The sequence below is a fragment of the Ranitomeya imitator genome, chromosome 1 (genome assembly GCF_032444005.1).
Source record: "Ranitomeya imitator isolate aRanImi1 chromosome 1, aRanImi1.pri, whole genome shotgun sequence".
Taxonomy (NCBI): domain Eukaryota; kingdom Metazoa; phylum Chordata; class Amphibia; order Anura; family Dendrobatidae; genus Ranitomeya; species Ranitomeya imitator.
The window spans coordinates 99,885,430-99,910,976 of record NC_091282.1 but is presented as its reverse complement, the minus strand read 5'-3'; the positions used below and the strand labels follow the sequence as shown (position 1 = coordinate 99,910,976).

The following is a 25,547-nucleotide window of genomic DNA, read 5'->3' as shown; positions in this document are numbered from 1 at the left end:
TGATTTTCTGACCCTTTGATAAGAAGGGCTGTTAGGGAGGATAGGTTGGATTCTGCTTGTAACAGAATGGATTTCGTTACTTCCATCAGGGATTGGGACCTCGTACCCCCCTGGTGATTCAAATACGCCACTACCGTCCTGTTGTCTGTCAGTACCCTTACGTGATGGGAACGGAGGGGAACTAAGAAATGGTCTAGCGCGTATTTACTGCCAAAAAACTCTTTCATGTTTGAAGTGAAGAGCTTTCCCCCTCTGACCATGGGCCCTGGGCAATTTGATCTTTTAAGTGAGCTCCCCAACCCCATGGAATTGCATCCGTGGTGAGGGTTACTGAGACCGGCCATATCCATGGAACCCCCCCTGGCGAGATTGGTCGAGTCTATCCACCAGGCTAGGGAAGTCATTGTTTGCGAGGAGATTTTCAAGCGCTTTTCTAAATCTCCCTCTAGGTGGGATTTCCCACTGGAGATCTCTGGAATGATACTGAGCCCCCTGGATCGCCGGGATGCAGGCTGTCATCGATCCTAATATAGACATTGCTTTCCTTAAAGAAATGACTGGAGAATGTTATAAGTGCTTCACCAACTGTGTCATGTTGGAAATTTTTAACTCTGTTAGACGACTCTCGTTTTTTTTTTTTTTTTAGTCTATTATTGTCCCCCAGTACTGCTGTACTTGTGTTGGGATAATTTTGGATATCTCTAGGTTCAAAAACCAACCCAGATTTGATAGGGCTGTTGTCACTTTGTCCGACTGCTGACTGCAATGTAGAGAGGATCTGCCCATCACTAGGAGGTCGTCCAGATAAGGAACAATTAACCCATCTTGTTCCCTTATATGAGCCATCACTTCTGCCATTAATTTTGTAAACACCCTCGGGGCTATGGCAAGACCAAAGGGGAGAGCTTTGAATTGATAATGCCTCAATTCCCCTTGCATCACTACCGCCACGCTGAGATATTTTCGGTGATCCGGATGGATCGGCACATGGTAGTATGCATCCTTTAGGTCTATTACAGTCATAAAGCAAGACAGATGAAGGGTTCTGACACATGATTTTATTGTTTCCATCTTGAAGCTGTCTATCACAAGGTATTTGTTTAAGTTCTTCAGGTTTATTATTGTCCTGAAAGTTCCATCTGGCTTTGTCCATAGAAAAAGAGGGGAGTAGAAACCTGTTGTCCCCTCCTGCTGTGGGACCTCCTGTAGGACGTTCTTTAAAAAGGAGACTGTAGACTTACTTTTGAATGGCCAGCTATTTGATCTCTGATTCCCTCTGTGGTGTTGCGACAAATTGATGATGTGGCATCGTATGGAAATTCAACTTCAGACCCGTCTTGATTATGTTTACTAATTTTTTTTTTCCGAATTGGAGAAAGTATGTCAGTCTCCCTCCTACCTGAGGCGCACCTTCATTGGGGCCGCTTATTATCCTGTTTGTTAAACATGAAGTCTCTGCCTTTAAATCTCTTATCCTCCCATCCTCAACCTTGAAAAGGGCCGTCTATAAGACTGATTGGGAAAACCTAGGAAGGCTTTTTTTTTTTTTTCTCTTTTCCACAGCTTTTCCAAGAATATCATCCAGGGTGGGCCCGAATAAAAATTCGCCCTGACATGGTATGGAGCATAGCTGGCCTTAGTTTGTAGATCACCTGGCCAGCACTTCAGTCACAGCGCTCTTTTTGCTGCGTTTGAGAATGAGGCTGATATTGCTGTCAGTCTCACTGAATTTATGGAGGAGTTCGCTATACATGCTGCGGCTCCCCTCATTACTGACACCGAGACTAGTATAGATTCTCTTGAAGTCTTATCTTTTAATTGGGTCTCCAGGTGATCTAGTCATGCTCTGGCAGTATATGTAGCAGCTATCCCGGGATTTAAACCCCCGCTAGCTGCTTCCCAGGAGCCTTTTTTAAGAAGATGTCGGCCCTTTTATTCATAGGGTCTTTGAGAGTTCCTATGCTTTCAAAGGGCAATGCAAAAAAATTTTTTTTATTTTTTTTTTTAGAGGTCTTCGCAATTGCGACATCTAATTTTGGTCAAATAGGTATTTTCTCTTAGGTGTTAACAGACTTTTTTATCTGGCCTTTACCACTCCTTTTTTATTAGGGCCCGAATCTTTTATTTAACAGGAACGCCCTGCGATTCCTTTGTTCTAGTCCGTCAAACATAAGATTCCACCCTTTGAGGATGCAAAGGAGGACGTAGAGCTATCTGAACTATACTTAACGCTAGACTCCTGGGATTTATGTCTGGCCTTGCGTTTCTTTTACCTATTGTGTTCTCTATGCATGTCGCATAGTTTCTTTACCCAGGTAGCGGGTAAATTTGTGGAGCAAAGTGGGCACACTTTATGTTTGATTTTCGATGTGCCTTTCCACAATGAATCCCTATTTGGAATATATACATTCACGGAGGTCACTTACCCTCCTAATGTGGGGGAGATACCGGTTCTGGTGTTTGGGGAAGCTTCCTCCATTTGAACCGTTGATTTTCTCCCGGATCCGCTGGAGCCTCTGCTGCATTGTGATCCCGAGTTGTGGCATTGCACAGGTCCGCCCTGCTGTTGCGGTCTCCGCTGCAGGTGATGGCGCTGCTGCGGTCGTTTCTTCTGCGGGGATTGCAGTTTCCTCTGCTAACTGCCTAGCGTTCTTCTTCTTCCGCTTTCATATTGTAGCATACAGCACAAAGCAGCATCCGGATTCCCAGAGGTGCCCTGCGCCGACCCGGAAATGACCCCCGCACATGCGCCGCCAGCCCCAGGCGCGCGCGTGCTCCTGTCGGCTCCCAGGAGGGACGGAAGCCTTGCAGCAGCTGCCGCTGCTGTCTCCTGTTGGCGCTTCCTGCTGGTGACCGCCGCCACCTCCTCCCAGGACCCTAAGCCGGCGGTAACATACCAGGTAGCCGCCGCTAGCTATTACCAGCTGCTGCTGCTGAAGGAAAGAGGCAGACTGGTGTCCTCTTCACTGCCTCTTCCCTGCACATTCGTACAAGGCCCGCCGACCCCGGATTGTGCCTTCAGGGAGGACCTCCACCTACGACCGCGGCAGGGCCGCCCGCTGCCTGAATTCGGCCAGATGGTCCCCGGTATCCCGCGACGTCAGGTAACTGTGGGTTCCCCGTCAGGGACAGGAAACCGAACTGAGGTGGAGGAGAGGTCCCGCCATTTTAACCTGTGGGTTTCCTGTCCCTGAGGGCGGATCCCTCTCTCTCCGTGGTGCCGTCATGGGAGTAAGAGAAATATAGTGTAAGGATAAAACATCAGCATACAGAAAAAGTTAAAAACCAAGGTCAACGCGTTTCCGGTGACTAAGCACCCTTAATCATGATCATGATTAAGGGTGCTTAGTCACCGGAAACGCGTTGACCTTGGTTTTTAACTTTTTCTGTATGCTGATGTTTTATCCTTACACTATATTTTGAAGTGAAATAAAACTATGGATTTTTCACTACATCGTTGAGCTGGATCTCCTTCTCTTTCCTGTTTGTCTACGCCCTGGCACAGCGGTTCCGTGCTCCGAGCACTTGGGAATGTCGACATGGTGAGCTGGACTTTGTTTTTTGTTCTTTTCTTATCCACTTATTTATTTGTTTTTAGTAGTTTTAGCGCGGTGACCTTTTATAAATTTTGGCTTTGTTTTATGATGAGGACAGACTGAGCGCAGCAGCTGTCTAGGCACCAGCAGCTTCAACTTACATCCAAAATGTTTGGGAGCGCCGGGGTATACATATAAAAAGCAAATTAAAGGATCTTTACTTCCAAAGTCCTTTGCAATCATTAAACACTTACTTTACCACTGTAGATTTCAAAAAACGTAGCGTAGACTTGAAGTTCCAGCTTCTTATAATTTGGTTTCTTTAGCATTTGAAATACATCTCTTGCTGTGTGAGGAAAAAAAAAAATCAGATTAAAAACACCAGAAATTCCATTAAGGATAAAGATATGGACCGGGATGAAAGATGGAAGAAGGATGTAATGACAAAGCTACACATATTAACAGGTGAAAGTGAGCAGCAGAACGGAGATGTCTTGAGGCTATGTGCACACATTCCGGATTTTTCGTGTTTTTACGGTGGTTTTCCGCTGCAAATACACTTAAAAAAACGCTTAGATTAAGCATCCCATCAATTTAATGCATTCCGCAATTTTTTTGCCCATGCTGCATTTTTTTCCACAAAAAAAAACCACCGGATCTTCATTAATTTTGTGGATTTTTTGGCGGAATTGCATTGGGAACCTCTGGAAGAATCTGTGCAAAAAACACGACTTTCACATGCAGGTGCAGCCAGATTGTAGATCAGTCTTTCCCCGGGACTCAACACTGACCCACTAAAGTGAAAAGGCTTATTCAGTAATACATTTTCTATATGGAACGTCAATGTGTTCGGAGAAATTGCACATTGCACTAGTCTAATTCTTGCACAAGGAAGGAGGGAAATATCCATAAATAGGAGTTCAAAAACGAATGAGAAAAAAAGACAAAACGAGAACTCCTCCAAAGATAAAGCATAAACGATGCTCACATAAAACACATAAAAGAAGGAGCTGCAATGCAGAGAATGAACAGGTGGTGTCTTCATTAAATGTGCAATGATTTTTGCATGTATCTTAGAATACTCAGCTTCTAGGTGTAAATTTCTCCCTTTAGCTAATTATACATGCAAATAAATACAGAATAAAGGTAATATTTTCCACTGCTTGGATGTAGGAAACAGAAAATCCATATATGTTCAGAAAGGAACCTCTTTCGTGCGTCAGGGGGACTGGTGGTAAATATTTTATTTTGATATATTATTTTTACCCGTGCTTCCTAGCCACATCGCTTCTTTAAACGTGCGATTCATTTCTTGCAACAAATGCAGCGATACATGCATCCTCAATAGTCTTTCATTAGGTGTTGGAAATAGGTTTTTGCACTAGCATGTTATTGCATCTTCCACGACGGACTTTATTTATTTTCACTTATTTTTGCATGTTTTGTACATTTACTGTATATACATTTACATATGCACTGTACAATGCATCTTACAACAAGCGCCTTACACATCATTGTCCAGCAGGTAGCGCTGTTGATTTATATAGCGATACAATTTTTTCCTTTGCTTGGTTTATTTATACAATTCACAATTACTTAAACTTTTAAGATCGCGTTCCTGATCATATATGGATTTTCTGTTACTACATCCAAACAGTGGAAAATATTTATTAATTTTATTTTACATGTATAATTACCGTATTTTTCGGACTATAACACGCACTTTTCTCCCCAAAAAATGTGAGGAAAATGGGGGGTGCGTCTTATAGTCGTAATGCAGGCTAACCGGCAGTGGTGTGGTGGCGGCGGCAGAGGTGCGGGGATCATAAGCGGTATGACGTGAGCAGGGTCCCTTCCACAGGTGGGGTGACGCAGCGGCCCGGTATCCAATGTGAGCAGCAGAGCCGGGTTAATCACCGATTTCTCGGCGGCCATCTTCCTGAGGCCGCGCATGCGCAGATGGACTGCTCTGCTTCCCGGGGCTTCAGGAAAATGGCCGCGGGAGGCCACGCGTGCGCAGATGGAGATCGCGGCGGCCATTTTCCTGAAGCCGAGTTCGCAGATTTAGATCTTGGCTTCAGGAAAATGGCCGCCGCGATTTCCATCTGTGCACGCATGGCCTCCCGCGGCCATTTTCCTGAAGCCCCGGGAAGCAGAGCACTCCATCTTCGCACGCGCGGCCTCATGAAGATGGCCGCCGCCAAGAAACCGGTGATTAACTCGGCTCTGCTGCTCACATTGGATACCGGGCCGCTGCGTCACCTCACCTGTGGAAGAGACCCTGCTCACGTCATATCGCTCATCATCCCCACACCTCTGCCGTTGCCACACCACTGCTGAAACTCCCCCATGGACACCAAGCCGTGGCGTCGCCCATCTAAGCAGGAAGGGACCCTGCTCAGGTGCACGCCGTACTGCATCACCCCACCTCTGCCGACACCATGCCTCCTGTGACCCTGCTCTGCCACCGCCATCCCTCAGGTAAGATACTGCAAATTTGGACAATAAGACGGACCCCCATCTTATAAAAAAAATCTTTTTTTCTGCAATTTTCACCCCAAATTTGGGGTGCGTCTTATGGTCCGGTGCGTCTTATAGTCTGAAAAATACGGTAGATGTAAATTACTCCATTGCGCTAGATTTAATAACAAATGTGCCAATGATTTTTGCATGTAACTAAGATACCACCTATTCATTCGCCTTCTGTTATGTGTTTTTAATATTACTAGATGGTGGCCCGATTCTAACGCATCAGGTATTCTAGAATATGTATGTATGTATGTATGTATGTATGTATGTATATAGCAGTCACATAGTATATAGCACAGGCCATGTAGTATATAGGAGTACATAGTACATACATATTGTAGAATACTCGATGCGTTAATATAGGCCACGCAGTAAATAACACAGCCCACGTAGAATATAACACAGCCCAAACAGTATATAGCAGCCACGCAGTATATAGCAGCCACACAGTATATAACACAGCCCACGTAGTATGTAACACCGGCCACGTAATATATAGCACAGCCCACATAGTATCTAACAGTGGCCACGTAGTATATAGCATAGCACGCAGTATAGAACACAGCCACGTAGTATATAACACAGCCCACATAGTATATAGCAGCCATGTAGTATATAACGCAGCCCACGCAGTATTTAACACTGGCCAGGTAGTATATAGCAGTGTGGGCATCATATCACTGATAAAAAAAAAAAAAAATGTAAATAAAAAATCGTTATATACTCACCCGCCGGGATCCAGCGTAGATCCAGCAACCTCTGGCGATGCGCGTGCGGCTGCCGCCATCTTTTGTTCCCAGGATGCATTGCGAAAATACCCGGATCACTTAGCGGTCTCGCGAGACCGCTAAGTCTTCTGGGTAATTTTGCAATGCATCTCTGGGAACGGAAGCTGGCGGCAGGCGCATCGTCGGACTAATTTTTAACATTAGATCTTTTTACTATTGATGCTGCATAGGCAGCATCAATAGTAAAAACTTGGTCACACAGGGTTAATAGCGGCAGTAACGGAGTGAGTTACCCGCAGCATAACGCGGTCCGTTACCTCTGGCATTAACCCTGTGTGAGCGGTGACTGGAGGGGAGTATGGAGCGGGCGCTGACTGCAGGGAGTATGGAGCGGGCGCCGGGCACTGACTGCAGGGGAGTAGGGAGGGACTAATCGTACGGTGGCAGCCATGACAGGCAGCTGGTGAGACCAATCAGCAACTTGCATTTCCATGACAGACAGAGGCCGCGACCAATGAATATCCGAGACAGACAGACACGGAAGTGACCCTTAAGGTACCGTCACATTAAGCGACACTGCAGCGATAAAGACAACGATGTCGATCGCTGCAGCGTCGCTGTGTGGTCGCTGGAGAGCTGTCACACAGACAGCTCTCCAGCGACCAACTATGCCGAGGTCCCCGGGTAACCAGGGTAAACATCGGGTTACTAAGCGCAGGGCTGCGCTTAGTAACCCGATGTTTACCCTGGTTACAAGTGAAGACATCGCTGAATCGGCATCACACACGCCGATTCAGCGATGTCAGCGGGTGATCCAGCGACGAAATAAAGTTCTGGCCTTCTAGCTCCGACCAGCGATCTCTCAGCAGGATCCTGATCGCTGCTGTGTGTCAAACATAACGATATCGCTAGCCAGGACGCTGCAACGTCACGGATCGCTATCGTTAAGTCGCTCAGTGTGAAGGTACCTTTAGACAATTACATAGTAGATTGTGAGCATGCAATAAAGACTTGTTGTTTACACTTTAGTTTTGGAGGAGTTCTCTTCTGGTCGTTTTTCTAACTCTTAGACAAGTCTCCGCCATTCGGCCTCAATGGGTTCAAATCGGATTGAAAATTGTCCATTCTGCACCAGTGAAATTAAAGAGTTTTACATTGTCCATCGATATAGTTTAAGTGATCCAGGGTTACAACCAAAAATACTGAAGGAAATAATTACTCAATGCGATTGCTGCGTATAGATGAGTGATGGCCGACTACATACCACATGTGTGTATATACAATAGGTTGCAGATCTCCTGGATTGAGCGCCTTTGCTAAAAGGACAGAGAAGCTGGACTCTAACCCGCACTATTGTATGGACTCGTTCCTTAATGTTTTTCCTTGTGCCGGACAAAGGCTGTTTTTTAAGTTTTCTGGTGACATGGTTTATGAGGACTGCAATAAATCAGCCGGATTTTAAATAGAAACGGTTCCTGTGTCTACCCCAATATGCACAGACATACATATCGATGAGTGTTTAAGGTAATCTGTCAGCAGGGTTTGCTAAAAAATCTGAGAGCAGCATAATGCCCGCTGCCTTGGGGTCATCCTTGATTCTGAGCTTTCATTCACCCCCCACATCCGATCACTGGCTCGCTCTTCTTATCTGCACCTCAAAAATATTTCTAGAATTCGCCCTTTTCTTACTTTCGACTCTGCAAAAACTGTTTCACTTATTCATTCTCGTCTGGACTATTGTAACTCTCTACTAATCGGCCTCCCTCTTACCAAACTCTCCCCGCTCCAATCTGTGCTGAATGCTACAGTCAGGATCATATTCCTCACCAACCGTTACACCGATGCCTCTACCTTGTGCCAGTCATTACACTGGCTACCCATCCACTCCAGAATCCAGTACAAAACTACTACCCTCATCCACAAAGCACTCCATGGCTCAGCACCACCCTACATCTCCTCTCTGGTCTCAGTCTACCACCCTACCCGTGCCCTCCGCTCCGCTAATGACCTCAGGTTAGCATCCTCAATAATCAGAACCTCCCACTCCCGTCTCCAAGACTTTACACGTGCTGCGCCAATTCTTTGGAATGCACTACCCAGGTTAATACGATTAATCCCCACAGTTTTAAGTGTGCCCTAAAAACTCATTTGTTCAGATTGCCCTACCGCCTAAACGCATTAACCTAACAATCCCTGTGTCGCCTATCATAAAAAAATAAAAATAAAAAATAATCAGGTTCCTCGTATCATGTTCTCATACACTTTATGCAGTTAATAGCCCTCTGTGTCTGTACTGATACATACTTAGGCAGTTAACTGGTTCATGCAGCATTACATGAACACCTGAGCCTTACACTATGGCCGGTCCGAATAACTAAAGCAATTGTTACCATCCACCTCTCGTGTCTCCCCTTTTCCTCATAGTTTGTAAGCTTGCGAGCAGGGCCCTCATTCCTCTTGGAATCTATTTTGAACTGTGATTTCTGTTATGCTGTAATGTCTATTGTCTGTACAAGTCCCCTCTATAATTTGTACAGCGCTGCGGAATATGTTGGCGCTATATAAATAAAATAATAATTATTATTATTATTATTATTATTATTATTAATGTAGAGGGAGAGAGCCTGATTCCAAGTCTGTGTCACTTGTTCAGCAGCTTGCTGTACTTTCAGTACAATCAGTGTTTTCTCAGCAGGAGATTATCACAAAGATACTGGAATACAGTCCGCACAGGAAGCTGCCAATCAGTGGTGTGGGTGAGGCTATACACAGCTCAGCATTCTGAGCTCTGCTACACAAAGCAGAAAAAACAGGGATTTTCTCAAAATTGCGCCAAGCAGTCCAGTAAGTACAGGCTCGCTGTTCCTACATAAGGCTACCCTGTGATTCCACAGCATAGCTGGTGACAGATTCCTTTAAGAACGCTCTCTTGTCAGCGTTTGTGAAAAGGAGCTGTTCCGTGACACCACAGTTCAGTACGCATGGATAGATGAAAGATTGCAATTTCCTATTAGAAGTTGTACCTGCAAGAGCATATATTCCTTTTGAACAGTCTTGATTCTTTCCAGAAAAATCACCACCCATGGTCTGTAATGCAGATCAAAGAATAAAATAAGTTTCCATTCCAGTACACGTAAAAATCCTGTATCTTTATCAAGAGCCATGGAATGAAAACCTAATCTGATCCAATAACGTGCGGATCGCTGAAGATCATACTATGACAACACGCAGACTATCCGCAGAGCAGGAAGGCATTGCCCAATGGACCCGTCAGACAGATGCTTGCTTTTCTCACGTCGTCCAATGAAATGAAGTGTGAATAGACTCGAAAGAGTAAGAAAACTTTTATATTTAGTCATCTTCTCCAGCCACCGCAAAGTTATGAAATGTTGTGATGGGCTTTATTTCCTTATTTTGCTTTCTTCTCGCCCAAACATCATGCTGCAGTAAGGTCTCGGTGTGGAGAGAGGCTCAGACAGGGAAAGTCTCCTACTCTGAATGCCTGTAAATAGAGTACATCTCTCGCAGAGCAGCAGCTGAAAGCACACTCTAAAGAGGCAGGAACTGGGCATTAAAGCAGCAAAGTGGATGGAGCGAGGTCACACATTACACCACTGCTCCCATGAAAGTGGATGGAGCGAGGTCACACATTACACCACTGCTCCCATAAAAGTGGATGGAGCGGGGTAACACATTCCACCACTGCTCCCATAAAAGAGGACGGAGCAGGGTAACACATTCCACCACTGCTCCCATAAAAGAGGTCGGAGCGGGGTCACACAATACGCCACTGCTCCCATAAAAGAGGACGGAGCGGGGTCACACATTACACCACTGCTCCCATAAAAGAGGTCGGAGCGGAGTCACACATTACGCCACTGCTCCCATAAAAGAGGATGGAGCGGGGTCACACATTCCACCACTGCTCCCATAAAAGAGGACGGAGCAGGGTCACACATTACGCCACTGCTCCCATAAAAGGGGACAGAGCGGGGTCACACATTACACCAGGGGTGTCAAACTGCATTCCTCGAGGGCCGCAAACAGGTCATGTTTTCAGGATTTCCTTGTACTGCACAGGTGATAATTTAATCACCTACACACATAATGATTACAGCACCTTGTGCAATGCTAAGGAAATCTTGAAAACACGCATGGTTTGCGGCCCTTGAGGAATGCAGTTTGACACCCCTGCATTACACCACTGCTCCCATAAAAGAGGATGGAGCGGGGTCACACATTACACCACTGCTCCCACAAAAGAGGACGGAGCAGGGTCACACATTCCACCACTGCTCCCATAAAAGTGGATGGAGAGGGGTCACACATTACACCACTGCTTCCATAAAAGTAGACGGAGCAAGGTCACACATTACACCACTGCTCCCATAAAAGTGGACGGAGCGAGGTCACACATTACACCACTCCTCCCAGTTACTAGGAGCAGTCCTGTAAAGTGTGACCTCACTGTCTACTTTTATGGGAGTAGCAATGTAGTGGATGAAGAGGGGTCACACATTACACAACTGCTCCCATAAAATGGATGGAGCTGGATCACACATTACACCACTGCTCCCATAGAAGTCTACTACTTCTATAGGAGCAGTCTACACTGAGCATTGTATCTTATCCCAGCGCGTTACTCTACGTGTGCGATACACTGCACGTATCTAACCCCAGCTTGTGATACAGCGAGCAGCACTAACAGAATCGGGGCTGCTGGCCTCGGTGACGTCTACTTGTCTGTATCACCAGCAAAATGGCCCCGCACTGTGATCCTAAACTTCACCCTCTTACCCTGAAGGGGAGGAGAGGAGACGTCACACACGTGATCAGACACAGCCCATATTACACTTTTTGAAATTATTTTTCATATTTTACTTCATTCAAAACTTTTTTTTTCAACTAAAAAGTTATTACTAATTTACATTTTTTCAGCTGTTGAAAAAACTTTTTTTTTTTTTAATGGCACCTTCCCGTTAAAGAACATGAAGAGGCAAAATACATACATGGGTTTTCCCACTTCCAGTTTGTCCATAAGCAAAGCAAGTGGCCATTCCCCTTTCAAAGATGGTTTCTACAAGAGGCCGAGCAGTGAACCTAAGGGGGGAAAAAAAGATTCTATTAACATTCAGGGGCAATCTGCTGGTGTAGTCAGTACAGTGGGGTTTGTAACTTATCTTGTACTTTCTACCTTTTTATAAGCTTTTAAGATTCCAATTTCTACAAATTTACATGCAAAACTATTGCAAATTCTTCAAAGCAGACAGGTTTAAGGTTTCAAGCGCAAAACTGAAAGCAAATGCCCGGGACAGATTCAGCGCAGATTTTTTTGGCCTGTTCTGCACTGCTGGGTCCTCACCGGGGGTCTCTTATGAATTTAGTAAATACATATTGTACCCTATAAATGTAAAGGGACGACCGAGAGCAACTCTGATCTTTCTGCAGCACTGCGATACATAATAATGGAAAAGATGATAAAGAACAACCACAAAACAAGTTCTGAAATGTCATCATTGTGTTCTGCAGGGAAATCTATAGAATCAGCGTCATGGAAATTCCTTCAGTGAAACACACCTAGAATGAGGTCAGCCTGCAGAATGCTGCTGCGGGGAACGCTCCTACAATTGTCAGAGGAGCGGTGACGGCAGCCCAGCTCAGCGGTGGAATCCTCTGTCGGTGATACCTGCCAGCCCATTGTGCCGTACTCGCTGTGAGAAGGGCGATGCACTCACATTTCTACAGACAATACAGCGAGGCCAGGACAGTGCTCGGTTACCTACCTGTAGACCATTTCATTTGGCGCAGTCTCGTCAAAGGCATAGTCAAAGCGAAACGTTTGGTTTTCTAAGAACCTCGTGAGGTCCACCTTCTGCTTGGGCTCGTGCACCATCACCACATCTTTGCTAGGAATGGTGATCACATCCAGATCCTTCACACTGTTCTCTGCAAAAAAAGGAAAATGTGACAATCGAGCTTCGGAGCGGTGTTCTCACTTTCATGGGGTCCATCAGCCTCTTGCCAGGTATCGGTGGGCACCCTCCAAGCATCTCTATTCTAATAGGACCCCAGCACAATCCCTGGGCAGCACCAATGGATGCCACACAACCCGATGTGGAAGTCACAGGCACTGGATAACCCCTCCACACTAACAAACTGCCGTCACCTCAGTACTCAAATATACAAAATGCAGCTGCCCGACATTGCATTTGTGCCAGCAAGCAGCCATGCCAAACCACTTATCCATAGGCTGTAAGAGGAAACAGTGGCCACAGGCTGCCCAGTCTGCAGCCCCAGAGGAGGCGCGTTATTTCACAACGTATCATCTACACATGGACGTGACAACCCATGTACAGTGAAAAGTCTGGAGTATTCGGTTAAGTCATTCCATAAGATACACTATGACCTGGTCATGAAGGGGTGAAACTTCTCTGATTTTCCTGTGATTTATTTTTGCACTTGATGTAAACCTCCTGTGTCTCCCGCTACTTATGTCCCCGGGTGCCCTCACATCATTTCTTTTTCAGTGCAGACGCAGCACAATTAAGCGGTCACTGTCCTGGAGTTATTCGAGACATGTTTGATGCTAAACAAGAGGTTGGATCAGGGCGCCTGATACTTCTGATGCCACATCAGCTGCCAGCAATACTCAGACATTTATATATCATGTGGAGCCCACCTTGTCAGACACCACGGCTACCAAATGTCCGCAGCCACAGGGACGGTGCCCAATAATCAGCACAGCACTTACCAAAAAGCATCACACCCTAAATGGGGCATTCTCTGCCCATGAGTAAAATGCCATCAACTTTCATATTTAAAGGGGCTGACCGCTGAAAACAAGTCATCATTTATCTACTCTGGTTGATAACTGGGGGTCTGACTTCTGGGACTTGCACCGACTGGCAGAATGGGGCAATTTTATCCCCATTATTGAAGCGAGCAGTAGTGTGCGTGCTCGACTGCAGCGCCATTCATTATCTATAGGGCATTCGCACTTTGGACAGCACTATATAGAATGCATGGAGAGGTGGTCTGGCGTTTGTCCAGCCGCTCCATTTTGTACTGGGGATAAAAGCTACCTGTCGGGAACAATTGTGCTCCATTCTGCCGATCGGTGCAGATCCCATGAATCAGAGAGCCACCGATCAACAAGTTACCACCTTCCGTGTAAATAGGCAATAATTTGTTTTCATTGGACAGCCGTTTTAAGGAATTTACAGGGTTGCAAATGAAAAAAAAAGGCAGAAAAAAAAGTGATGAAATTTCCAAGCACAATGTGGAAGCATGTACAAGGAACCACGCACATTGGAATCCAGGCTCCTGCTATCTTTGGCACCCACAGTGGCACAATATTCCGCCTAGCATGAAGCACGGCAGATCGGCCCAAAGCAGACACAAATAATAAAACATGGCGGTAAGTATTAACGAGCCATGCGACTGTGACAGTTTAGTGTATACCTAGTAAATATCACCCGCTTAGCTCAAGCGTCGTACATGTTGGAAGATCACTGGTGGTCGGTGGGTGAACCAAGTAGCGGAGCTCCCCTAACAAAGTCTACCATGTCACAGAAAAGTGGAGGCGAGTTTACCCGTACACATCGGTGCTTACCCTTCTTATTTAGCGGGCGCTTTCTAACACACACACATATCCGATGCTCATCAATCTGTAGTGAAAGACAAGATACATCATTAGTTTTGACAACTGCAAATCACAGAAGCTGCGAACACGCAGGAGGACTGGGGCTTTACACGGAGTAAAATGGCTGCTTTCTATCTTCGGCACATAGCCCCCAATGCCGGGACCTCCTGCAGTTCTCCTGAGCCATAGAAGACTCTGCTGATGTCAGATCAGTAACTGTAGGAGGTCCGGTCACTGCAATATGACAAAACTGACATCTAAAAGTGACCCACGAATATAACAAATACATAACCGGAGCAATGAAAAATCGAACTTACTGGATCTGAAGTAGTTAAGGGCCGGTAATCCAAACTTCCTCGGAAATCTCTTATCATGCACATAATTTCATAATTTGGGTTGGTAGCATCAACATCCTACAAATGTGAGAAGACGACATATTGGCAGATCGTAAATGATGACGTCATACAGAAGTGTGCCGCCATCCATGTGCCGTCGGCTCCTCTGCCTACCCGTAAGGCCAGGACTACGCTCTACTGCAGAAAGTCTTGGTGCAGTCCTAGCCTAATAGAACATTGCTGGCACCGGTGAAATTCCTGATATTGCAGGGAACAAAAAACCAAAACACCAGAACCACCATCTTGCTAAAAAGAGTCCGACATCCAACGGATATTGCCCCAACCATGGACAGAAGTAATCAGTCTGGATGCCAATCGCAGCCATGCATGCGTCACTCGGACTCTGCGGCACGTGAAGATGTCCAATGAGTAATCTGAGGTAGGACCCCGGCAGCTGACCTCCACCACACAGCTTTGACAGATAAGTCTCCGTATGTGTATATATAGAGAAAGACCTATCAGTCTGAAGGAGCAGAGCGATGAGAACCCACCAGGGTCCTACACCACAGACTAGTCAGCAGAAACACAGCCCCCGGACAGATCTTCACACTACGTTTAGTCCTACATGCTGCAACGTTTCAGAGTACAACATGCACGGCGGCAGAAGGATCAGACGACAGGTTTCCTCTAAGCAGGGAAAATCAGAATCATCTACAGCGCCTGTGCAAGTATTGACTGCAGGATCATTGGAGTCTGACAGCTGGGACCCTCCGTGATCCAGAGAAGAGCGCTCTGCAGGACCCCGTCTGAGTGCAGCGGAGGTCGAGCATGGCACTTTTCTTCTTTTCTTTCTCTATGAGACTGGCAGAGATAGCCGACTAATGCACTCGCCAATTTCCAGCAGTCTCAGAGGATGAACGGAGCAGATGTGTGCAACCTCGATGCTTCATTTGCTTTTGGATTCGGTGGACTTCCCAACTCTCAGACCCCAGTGATCAATAAAATATCCCCTAACTCTATCCTACTGATATAGGATAGCATGTACCTTATTTTTCAGATTATAAGACGCATCTTTTTTCCCCAAAATGGGGAAAATGCGGATGAGTCTTATAATTTGAATATACCTTACTGGCCGCGGTGGAGCGGGGTCCCAGGGTCGCTGCTGGTGGGGGCAGGAGTGAAGCGTTACTGCAGTCCGCAGTCTGGGATGAGGGGGTGTTCAGATGTGCGACGCTTCGGGTGATCGGTGGTGGTGGGGCTCCGCCAACATTTTGTGAAAGCCCATAGCCCCCACACTTCCATAGTTTACACTGCGGTGGACTCAGGGAAAAAGGCTGCCGGGGGTATCGCATGCACAGATGGAGATCTCAGCGCCAAGATCTCCATCTGCGGATGCGCCACCCCCGGGAGCCATTTTCCAAGACTCCACCGCAAAGTAAACCATGGAAGTGAAAAGGCTCCGGGCTTTCACAAAATGTTGGCAGAGCCCCCCCACCACCGATCACCCGAAGCGTTGCACATCTTAACACCCCTTTCTCCCAGTCTTGGGTCTGCAGCATCGCCCCACTCCTGCCTCCGCCAGCAGCGATCCTGGGACCCCGCTTCAACGCAGCCACCACCTCTGGTAAGCAATAAGACACATGAATTGTAACAAGCACCAACATTTTCTTAATGTTTTCCTATTTTTTCTCAAAATTTGGGGTACATCTTATAATCAGGTGCGTCTTATAAACTGCAAAATATGGTACTTGGTGCCGCCACTTTAAAGACCTAAGATGCAAATGAAAGCAATTACAAAGAAATCTAATCAATAATGTCCACAGCTCCTATGCAGACATGTGTCTTCAGAGGGAGCACTGTCAACGGCACAAGGGTCACAGACACCTGTTTAGGCCAATTTACACTTTAGGGGAAAAAAAAGTCTTCTGCATAATACTACACATGGGACTTCTACACTCCGGTGGCCGATGCTCTGTACAGTAAAAGCACTTGTGAGAAGAGGAAAGCTTTTCTCTGCTGCCTGACCAAAAGCCTCACTAACCTCAGCCCCACCGCTCTCATGTTCAGTGGAGTGAGATAAAACCATAGGACAAACAGCAGCGGTGAATGCAGGATCATCTGCAGCTTTCCAGAGGACTGCAGGTATACGGACAAACCTGGGAGTCGGTACAGAACATGCAAGCAATGCTCCCAAACCACTCATTAATCTGAGCCCCTATTCTGGCAAACTACCAGCTCCAAGTCAGTAGGAATTAGGCACTTATACAGGATCAGACTACACAACGTATGTACCGTATATACCATTACAAGCACTGGAGACACTAAACAGATCTATACGTAGATGCACGGAAACCATAAGACATCTGGATGTGAAGATGGACCTTCCCGTCATAGTGGTCCGGAGCGGATCAGAGGGGGCACAGGCCATACAAGCGTCTGCTCACCAGGGCTCTCTTCTCCCGCAGTTCTTGCTGCTGTAACCGTCTTTTCTCTCTCTTCTCTTGAAGCTTTTCTACTTCTTTCACACAATTAGATTTTCTCCTGGCTGGTGAACAACAGAACAGTCACCATATTAGAGAGCACCAATACCACACAAATGTTAGCTACGATGCCTAGAAGCGATATTATTTTTATATAAAATGTGCACTATATACAACAAACTAAAGAAAAACACAAAGCAAAAAAAAAAAACACCCTGCAAGGAAACTATAGAACAGAGGTCGGCAAATCAGAGGTGTTATAATGACAGAAAAAGGCCAGTGAAGTAGTGACCCATCCACTCCCCGACACCTTCCATGACATCGCTGGACATAACATAACAGAACCCTCTGACATATCGGCGACACGTAATACAATTAGATCACCAGGATCTACCCAATAGTCCTCCCAGTAATCCAGGTGGCCGCCATTTCTGTGCTGGTAGGAGGACCAAGATGGACCTCATTGGGTTGGAGAAGAGGGTCTTTGAGGTTAGACCCTTGATGGCCGCACATTTATGACACATCTGGGTCAGGTCTGCAGCTATTCGGCTATAGTACATGCATCATGATTAATACTATGCAGCATTAGTCTATCCGCACAGCTAAGGACAGAAATAGGGATATCCTCACTGCCGAGTTGGCGTCTCGCACACCGACACCGTCAGCCGCCTATTCAGAGGTGGCTGTCACATCGAGGATTACGCTGCGGCGGCCTTCTATATAAACCACTACAGGCAGAGGCTTATTTTCCGGCAATGAAACTCTGACACACGTTATGCTGATAGTCAGCTTTGTATAAACCTGCCACGTATAATTAGTGGTTAGCCAATTATGAAAACCTGCAGCTAAACCATGACGGAGCGGCCGTTTAGCTGCACTGACCGCCGCACATGCTCACTGGGAGTGCAGATGATGGTCAGGGTAAATTAGATTAGCAGCACCACTCCAGCACTGAAATACAAAAAAAAAACACGCTGGAGTGGTGCTTTAAGCAACACGCACCATCTTAAAATCACTACCGGGATAATACAGAGAGCAATACAAAGCATTGTCAGTAGCCATGGCTCCCGGCAGATGGTAATGTGCATGGTCCCAATAACAAGGACTACGGAAGCTCAAAGAAATGTTACATGCAAAAGAAAAAAGGACAATATTTGCATGCAAATGAGTGCGCACATATGGGGATTCACGTAAAAAAAGAACTAAAAAAAAAAAAGATAAAAAGCGCTAGAGATGCTCCTGTAGGCATGGTCCCATGAGTCCGCCGTCGGGTGCGATACTAACACTGAGTGCTTATGGCTTCTAGGCAGCGTGTGGGAAAGTGCACATAGAATATGAAGCAATCCTAGACATATGTTACATACAAGGAGGGCCAAAGTCCTTTTTTCCAGGTTGATCTGGAGATATATCTGAAACACTACCATTCTGCTGTGCAGAGGCCGGCGGTTCTACGGGTTGGGTTGGCCGTGCCCGGGCTGAAACGACTGCTGAAAGGGAGATTAAAAAAAAACAAGAATTAGACTCAGCGGACAATGACAATTCGTGAATAACTCCATGTAAGAGAAGCAGGGTTTTGTACTCAGATCGTCAGTAATTACTTATCCAAGGGGTTAGGTGACAACTAGCAGATTGGATTGCTGGGGATCCCACCACCATTCCAAAGAACGGAGCGGTGGCGAAGCATCCGTACCACTGCTCTGCCATTGTTTATGGGACCGCCCGAGATATCCAAGCGCTGCGAGCTGCCCCATATGAGAGAAATAAAGTGGTGCAAATACTCAATTCAGATGCAAAATTGCAGAGCCCCATTCAGGGATCAGTGATGTTCCAGCGAACAGCAAATTTTCACTTAAAGGGGTTATTCGGCCTTAGGTTACAAGTCTGCAGTCACTATGTGAATCCTCACATGTGGTGGGAGTGTGACTGCAAGTATGTGATTTGCATACATGCGGTCACATGCCTACTAGACTGAGCGAGGCCAGATACAGTCTAGTTGGAATGTGGCCACATGTATGAAAATAGTCTAACCGAGGTCAGATGAGCGCTCGTTGCAGGCACCGAAGAACCTTCATGATGAGCAAGATGTGAGGATTCACAAGTCTGCAGTCACATAGATTGACCGCAGATTTCTGACCCAAGGCCGGCCGTCAGTGATTTTTAGCATATATACAAAACTGTCTGAGTGGTATCAGTGATTTTCATCAGCGTTTCAGTTACTAACAGTTTACCATTGTTTCAGTGATTTTTACATATGGAAAAAAAAAAAAATTGTAAAAAGTTTCTTCTACACATCACAATGTTAATCACGGACAGCATAGAGATTACACACAGATTCCATCCGTGGGTTGTCCCTGATTTTCATGGACTCAGACTTGCATGGGTAATTTTGCTCCCTGACATCAGCAGAGATGGCGGCAGACATGGAATAGTGGAAAACATGGAAGCCGCAGCAAGCGCCAATCTTACCTCTATTGTCCTTTGCAGGTGTTTCGTTCTTCGCTGGAGCCACCGTGCGCCGATTCTATCAAAGAGAAAAAAATGTTGAGAAGAAAAAAAAGTGGGTGGTTGGTGCAACTTTTGGGGCAAAATACATAATTTTCTTTGCCACCTTTTTTTTTCCAATAGCATACTGTGCCCTATTAGCACCTCCCTTATATCTATGAAGAACTGCTGGTGGGTAACATACACACACAGTAAAGTTACCCAAACACACCAATATCAGCAGGATCTGCTGGACATCTAATGATAATGGTGGCCAATGCTGACAGATGATGTTGGGAGAGAGGACAATTGGGTAAGTTGCATTCAAATGCCCAATCTTTTTGTTTTCTTTGGAAATAAGCTGCAGTCATATGTGCCCGACATCGGCTCACTCGCATCTCCGGACACAGAACACATGCATGCTCAGATGGAGGAGCAGCGCACCGATCTGTCAGTAGTGGGGGAGGGTCCTCGCCCGCCTACAGGGAGCTGGGGCCGGGCCCTCGCCCGCCTACAGGGAGATGGGGCGGGTCCTTGTGCATCTGTCAAACTACATACAATTAAAATAGAGATGGGTTTTTATATCAGAGCAGGTAAGACAATGGCAGGAGGGAACGGAAGCTCCAGGACACTTAGTTTTCATTTAGTTACGCAACTAACCTTCACAATTTTGTTAACTTTTGTTGTTGGAGTAGGGGGAGGAGGCATTTCAGGACCAGGGTCAATTTCTTCATCAGGGGCCAGATCAGGATTGAGTGAGAATATACTCTCCAAATCAATCTTTGAAAAAATAAAGGAATATATTATTAACCAATCCATTACAGTCACTGAAATCAGACACCTAAAAAAATGTACATTTCTTGCAACACATCTATTCTAGAAATGTACAAGCTGCCATGAACTGGGTAATACGGCTACTCAAGCCACAGGCGAATGAAAAGGCATTACAAGCATCAGTCAGCGCCATATAGATGGCTATACAGCATACAAAATATATACGCTGTGTGTGTGTGTATATATATATATATATATATATATATATATATATATATATATATATATATATATATATATATATATATATGTATGTATATATATATATATATATATATATATATATATATATATATATATATATATATATATATATATATATATATATATATATATATATCCTGCGAGATAAAATTTTTGACAGGTGTCATGGTTATTACCTTATTAGATTTGTCAACATAAGGTGGTTGATAAAACCCAGGACAAACTATTTAGAGGAGTTTTCCTGAATTATTTTCACTCGCCAGTGTAAAAATAACAAAACAAGCTTTAATCACACAGCGCAGCTCCAGCGCTGCCTTACCGCCAGGGCTGTGGAGTCGGTAAGCCAAACCTCCGACTCCCCAATTTCCATGACTCCGACTCCACAGCGCTGCTTACCGCCACTCGCCCTGGTCTATGTAGACAGGCAGCAGCGGTGACATCACGGCTAAAATGCACATGACGGCAGCAGTTGTAGTGCCAACTATACAGGTATCACCACAGAGCCCAGTGATTAGCTGAAGAGGTCATGGAGTCTAGATGGGACATCACCAGAGGCAGCGGGTAAATTGAGTTAATTTTGACACTGAGCAACCCACCCACCCTCCAAAAAACACACACAAAAAAACAGGATTTTTGGTTGCTTACTGTAAAATCTGTTTCTTGAAGCCTCCATTGGGGGACACAGGAACCATGGGGTGTATGCTGCTGCCACTAGGAGGCTGACACTATGCAAATAAAAAAGTTAGCTCCTCCTCTGCAGTGTACACCCCACCGACTGGCATTATACTCTTCAGTTAGTGAGAAAGCAGTAGGAGATAATGAAACAAGGTTGAAAACCATAAACACAAACTTGAGAACTGTAACGTGAGAACAGTCATAGAACAGATAACAACAGAAAAACATTGGGAGGGAGCTGTGTCCCCCAATGGAGGCTTCAAGAAACAGATTTTACGGTAAGCAACCAAAAATCCTGTTTTCTTTATCGCCTCTCATTGGGGGACACAGGAACCATGGGACGTCCCAAAGCAGTCCCAAGGGCGGGAAAAACAGACTTCCATCAGGTCAGAGGACTCACCACTGCCGCCTGCAGGATCCTTCTGCCTAGGCTGGCGTCCGCCGATGCGTAGGTATGGACCTTGTAAAATTTGGCGAACGTGTGGATGGAAGACCAAGTTGCCGCTTTGCAAAGCTGTAGGGCGGAAGCCCTGTGGTGCACCGCCCAGGAGGCGCCGACTGCCCGGGTAGAGTGAGCCTTAATCCCAGGAGGGGGCACTCTGTTCTTGACCCGGTAAGCCTCCAAAATTGCCACTCTGATCCATCGAGCAATAGTCGCTTTAGAAGCCGGCTGGCCTCTGCGCGTGCCATCAGGAATGATGAAAAAGGAATCCGTCTTCCGGAAAGAGGATGTTCTATCCAGATAAATCCTCACTGCCCTGACGAGGTCTAGCTTGTGCAACGATCGCTCCAGAGGATGAGTCGGAGCTGGACAAAAGGAAGGTAGAACGATGTCCTCGTTGAGGTGGAAGGTGGAAACCACCTTAGGAAGAAAAGAAGGTGGGGGTCGGAAGACCACCTTGTCCTGGTGAATGACCAAAAACGGAGGGCGGCAAGACAGTGCCGCCAGCTCGGAAACGCGGCGAATGGACGTGATGGCCACAAGAAAGGCCACCTTCCAAGATAAAACTGATAGAGGAATCTCCCTAAGAGGTTCAAAGGGAGAAACCTTCAAAACGTCCAGTACCAGGTTTAGGTCCCATGCCTCCACAGGGGCCCTGTACGGCGGGACGGCGTGGGCTACCCCCTGAAAGAAGGTCTTAACCTGTGGCCGAGAGGCCAAGGTCTTCTGAAAGAGGATGGAAAGCGCAGAGACCTGACCCTTCAGGGAACTAAGAGCCAGGCCCGAATCCAGTCCTGCCTGAAGGAAGGCCAAAAGAGAAGGCAGGGAAAAAACCATAGGCGGAACGCGGTTGGACTCGCACCAACGGAAGTAGGCCTTCCAGGTGCGGTAGTAGATCCTGGAAGACAAAGGCTTCCGAGCCTGAATCATGGTGTGAATCACCCGGTCCGAAAGGCCGGACGCTCTTAGAACCGCGGTCTCAACAGCCACGCCGTTAAACTGAGCGACCGAGAATTCGGGTGGCAGATCGGACCCTGGGACAGCAGATCGGGCCTGTCTGGAAGGCGCCAGGGAGCGTCCGCGAGAAGGTTGACGAGTTCCGCGAACCAAGCTCTCCTGGGCCAATCCGGGGCGATCAGGATGACCGGCACCCCTTCCGCTTTGATCTTCTTCAGCAGTTTGGGAAGTAATGGAAGGGGTGGGAACAGGTAGGGCAGTTCGAACTGTGACCAAGGAATGGCCAGAGCATCGACGCCCACTGCGAGAGGATCGCGGGACCTGGAGACGAACTGCGGAACCTTCCTGTTGATTCGAGACGCCGTGAGATCCACATCCGGAGTTCCCCATCGAAGACAAATCTGATGGAAGACCTCCGGATGCAAGGACCATTCCCCTGCTGCGAGACCCTCGCGGCTGAGGAAGTCGGCGGCCCAGATTTCCACGCCGGGGATATGCACCGCGGATATCACCGGAACCGTTGCCTCTGCCCAAAGGAGGATCTTGGATACCTCGGCAAGAGCCAAGGAGCTCCGAGTCCCCCCCTGATGGTTGACATATGCCACAGCCGTGGCGTTGTCCGTCTGGATCCGGACTGGAAGGCCCCTGAGGATCCTTTCCCAATGGCGGAGGGACAGAAAGATGGCCCGAATTTCGAGGACGTTGATCGGCAGAGAAGACTCCTGCGGCGACCAACGGCCCTGAACCGTCAGGTGGCGAAAAACCGCACCCCAGCCGATCAGGCTGGCGTCCGTTGTCACCACCTGCCAGTGAACCGGAAGGAAGGACCTGCCCTGGGAGATGAGAGGTGACGTCAGCCACCAGTTGAGAGACCGCTTGACCCGAAAGGAGAGTCTGATCGGCCGATCCAGGGAGAAGACCGACCTGTCCCACTGAGACAGAATGGCTTGCTGAAGGGGTCGAGAATGGAATTGGGCGAAGGGGATCGCTTCCAAGGTAGCTACCATCCTCCCCAGAACCTTCATGGCCGATCGGAGGGAGGGAGGCCGAGGACCCTGGAGCAAGCGTATGTCCCGACAAAGGGTGGATCTCTTGTCCTTGGGAAGGAAGACTCTGGACTGACGAGTGTCGAAAAGCATGCCCAGAAAGATGATGCGCTGAGAAGGAATAAGGCAGGACTTCTTCCGGTTGACCAGCCACCCGAAACGGGATAAGGTGTCGAGAACAATGGACAGGCTTTCGTGGGCCTGAGCAAAGGACGGAGCCTTGATGAGGATGTCGTCGAGGTATGGAAACAGGACCAAGCCTCTGACTCTCAAGATGGCCATCAGCGCCGCTATGATTTTCGTGAACACCCTTGGCGCGGTTGCGAGACCGAATGGCAGGGCGACGAACTGAAAATGATCTTGTTGCACTGCGAAGCGCAGGAAACGGTGATGTCCGGGAAATATCGGAACATGTAGGTAGGCGTCCTGGATATCTATAGAGCATAGAAATTCCTGAGCCTCCATGGAAGCAATTACTGAACGAAGGGATTCCATCCTGAAGTGTCTCAGGCGAACCCTCCTGTTCAGCAATTTGAGGTCCAGAATGGGACGAACCTTGCCGTCTTTTTTCGGTACCACAAAGAGGTTCGAGTAGAAACCCGTGTACCGTTCCTTTTCTGGGACGGGAACGATTACCCCGGATTTGAGCAGAGAAGCGATGGCTGCAAAGAAGCCTGGAACTAGAGCGGGATCTCTTGGAGGACGGGATTGGAAGAAACGATCCCTGGGTCGGGAGGCGAACTCTATTTTGTATCCAGAGGATACAACTTCCCTGACCCATGCATCCTCTACTGCGGAAATCCAGACGTCCCTGAAACGGAGAAGACGGCCCCCCAACCTGGGAGTTGGGCTGGAGTCTTGCCGAGAGTCATGCGGAGGTGGATCTTCCAGTCCTGGGCCTGGACGATCTACCCTGGGAATAGCGAGGACGCCAGGACGGAGTGGGCCTGAAGGACACCGCCTTCTTCTCCTGACGTGCCTGTGGCCTCTGCTGCTGCTGGGAAAAAGAGTTTGATGCAGCGAAGCGACGAAAAGGCCGAAAAGAGCGAAACTGCCGTCTAGGAGGAGGGCGGCGAGGTTTAGCCTGGGGGAGAAGAGAACTTGTACCCCCGGTGGCGTCCTTAATGATTTGGTCCAGCTGGGAACCAAAGAGACGAGAACCCTGGAAGGGCAGACTAGTGAGGGACTTTTTGGAGGACAAGTCCGCCTGCCAGGCCTTGAGCCAAACGGTCCGGCGGATGGCAACGGCATTGCTGGAAGCCTGAGCCGAACAAGACGCGACATCCAGGGAGGCGGAAACCAGGTATTCACCAGCGTGAGAAATCTGGTTGGCAAGTTCCGCTAATTGCGCGGGAGGTGTCCCGTCCAGGATACCTCGCCGTAGATCCTTGGCCCATTTTGAGATGGATTTTGAAGCCCAAGTGGAAGCAAAGGCTGGACATAGCGCTGCTGAAGCCGCTTCAAAGGCAGATTTCGCGAAGGATTCTATAACTCTGTCGTTAGAATCCTTCAGAGACGCTCCGCCGGACAGTGGAAGCACCGTGTTGGTGGACAGCCTGGAAACAGGGGGATCCACCGAGGGAGAGACCGTCCAATTAGCGGTAAGTTCTGGTGAAAACGGATACAACACCCCCAGGCGTTTACCCCTCTGAAAACGT

At 47.3% G+C, this 25,547-nt stretch overlaps 1 protein-coding gene across 6 annotated transcripts in view; it reads right to left on the bottom strand.

Annotated features, from left to right (window-relative positions):
* The window catches only part of KIF2A (kinesin family member 2A), an 89,848-nt gene that overhangs the window by 30,710 nt on the left and 33,591 nt on the right, over positions 1 to 25,547 (bottom strand). For 2 of the 6 annotated variants that reach the window (XM_069749199.1, XM_069749175.1), the window contains exons 3-12: positions 20,392 to 20,511; positions 19,717 to 19,771; positions 18,672 to 18,737; positions 17,215 to 17,315; positions 14,753 to 14,848; positions 14,406 to 14,460; positions 12,577 to 12,739; positions 11,803 to 11,893; positions 9,817 to 9,880; positions 3,791 to 3,882 (exon numbers count right to left, since the gene is read on the bottom strand). In XM_069749199.1, coding sequence (XP_069605300.1) covers positions 3,791 to 3,882; positions 9,817 to 9,880; positions 11,803 to 11,893; positions 12,577 to 12,739; positions 14,406 to 14,460; positions 14,753 to 14,848; positions 17,215 to 17,315; positions 18,672 to 18,737; positions 19,717 to 19,771; positions 20,392 to 20,511 — 903 coding nt within the window. Of the gene's footprint in view, positions 1 to 3,790; positions 3,883 to 9,816; positions 9,881 to 11,802; positions 11,894 to 12,576; positions 12,740 to 14,405; positions 14,461 to 14,752; positions 14,849 to 17,214; positions 17,316 to 18,614; positions 18,738 to 19,716; positions 19,772 to 20,391; positions 20,512 to 25,547 lie in introns of all 6 variants that reach the window. The other 4 variants (XM_069749157.1, XM_069749193.1, XM_069749168.1 and 1 more) reach the window with 3 other exon arrangements.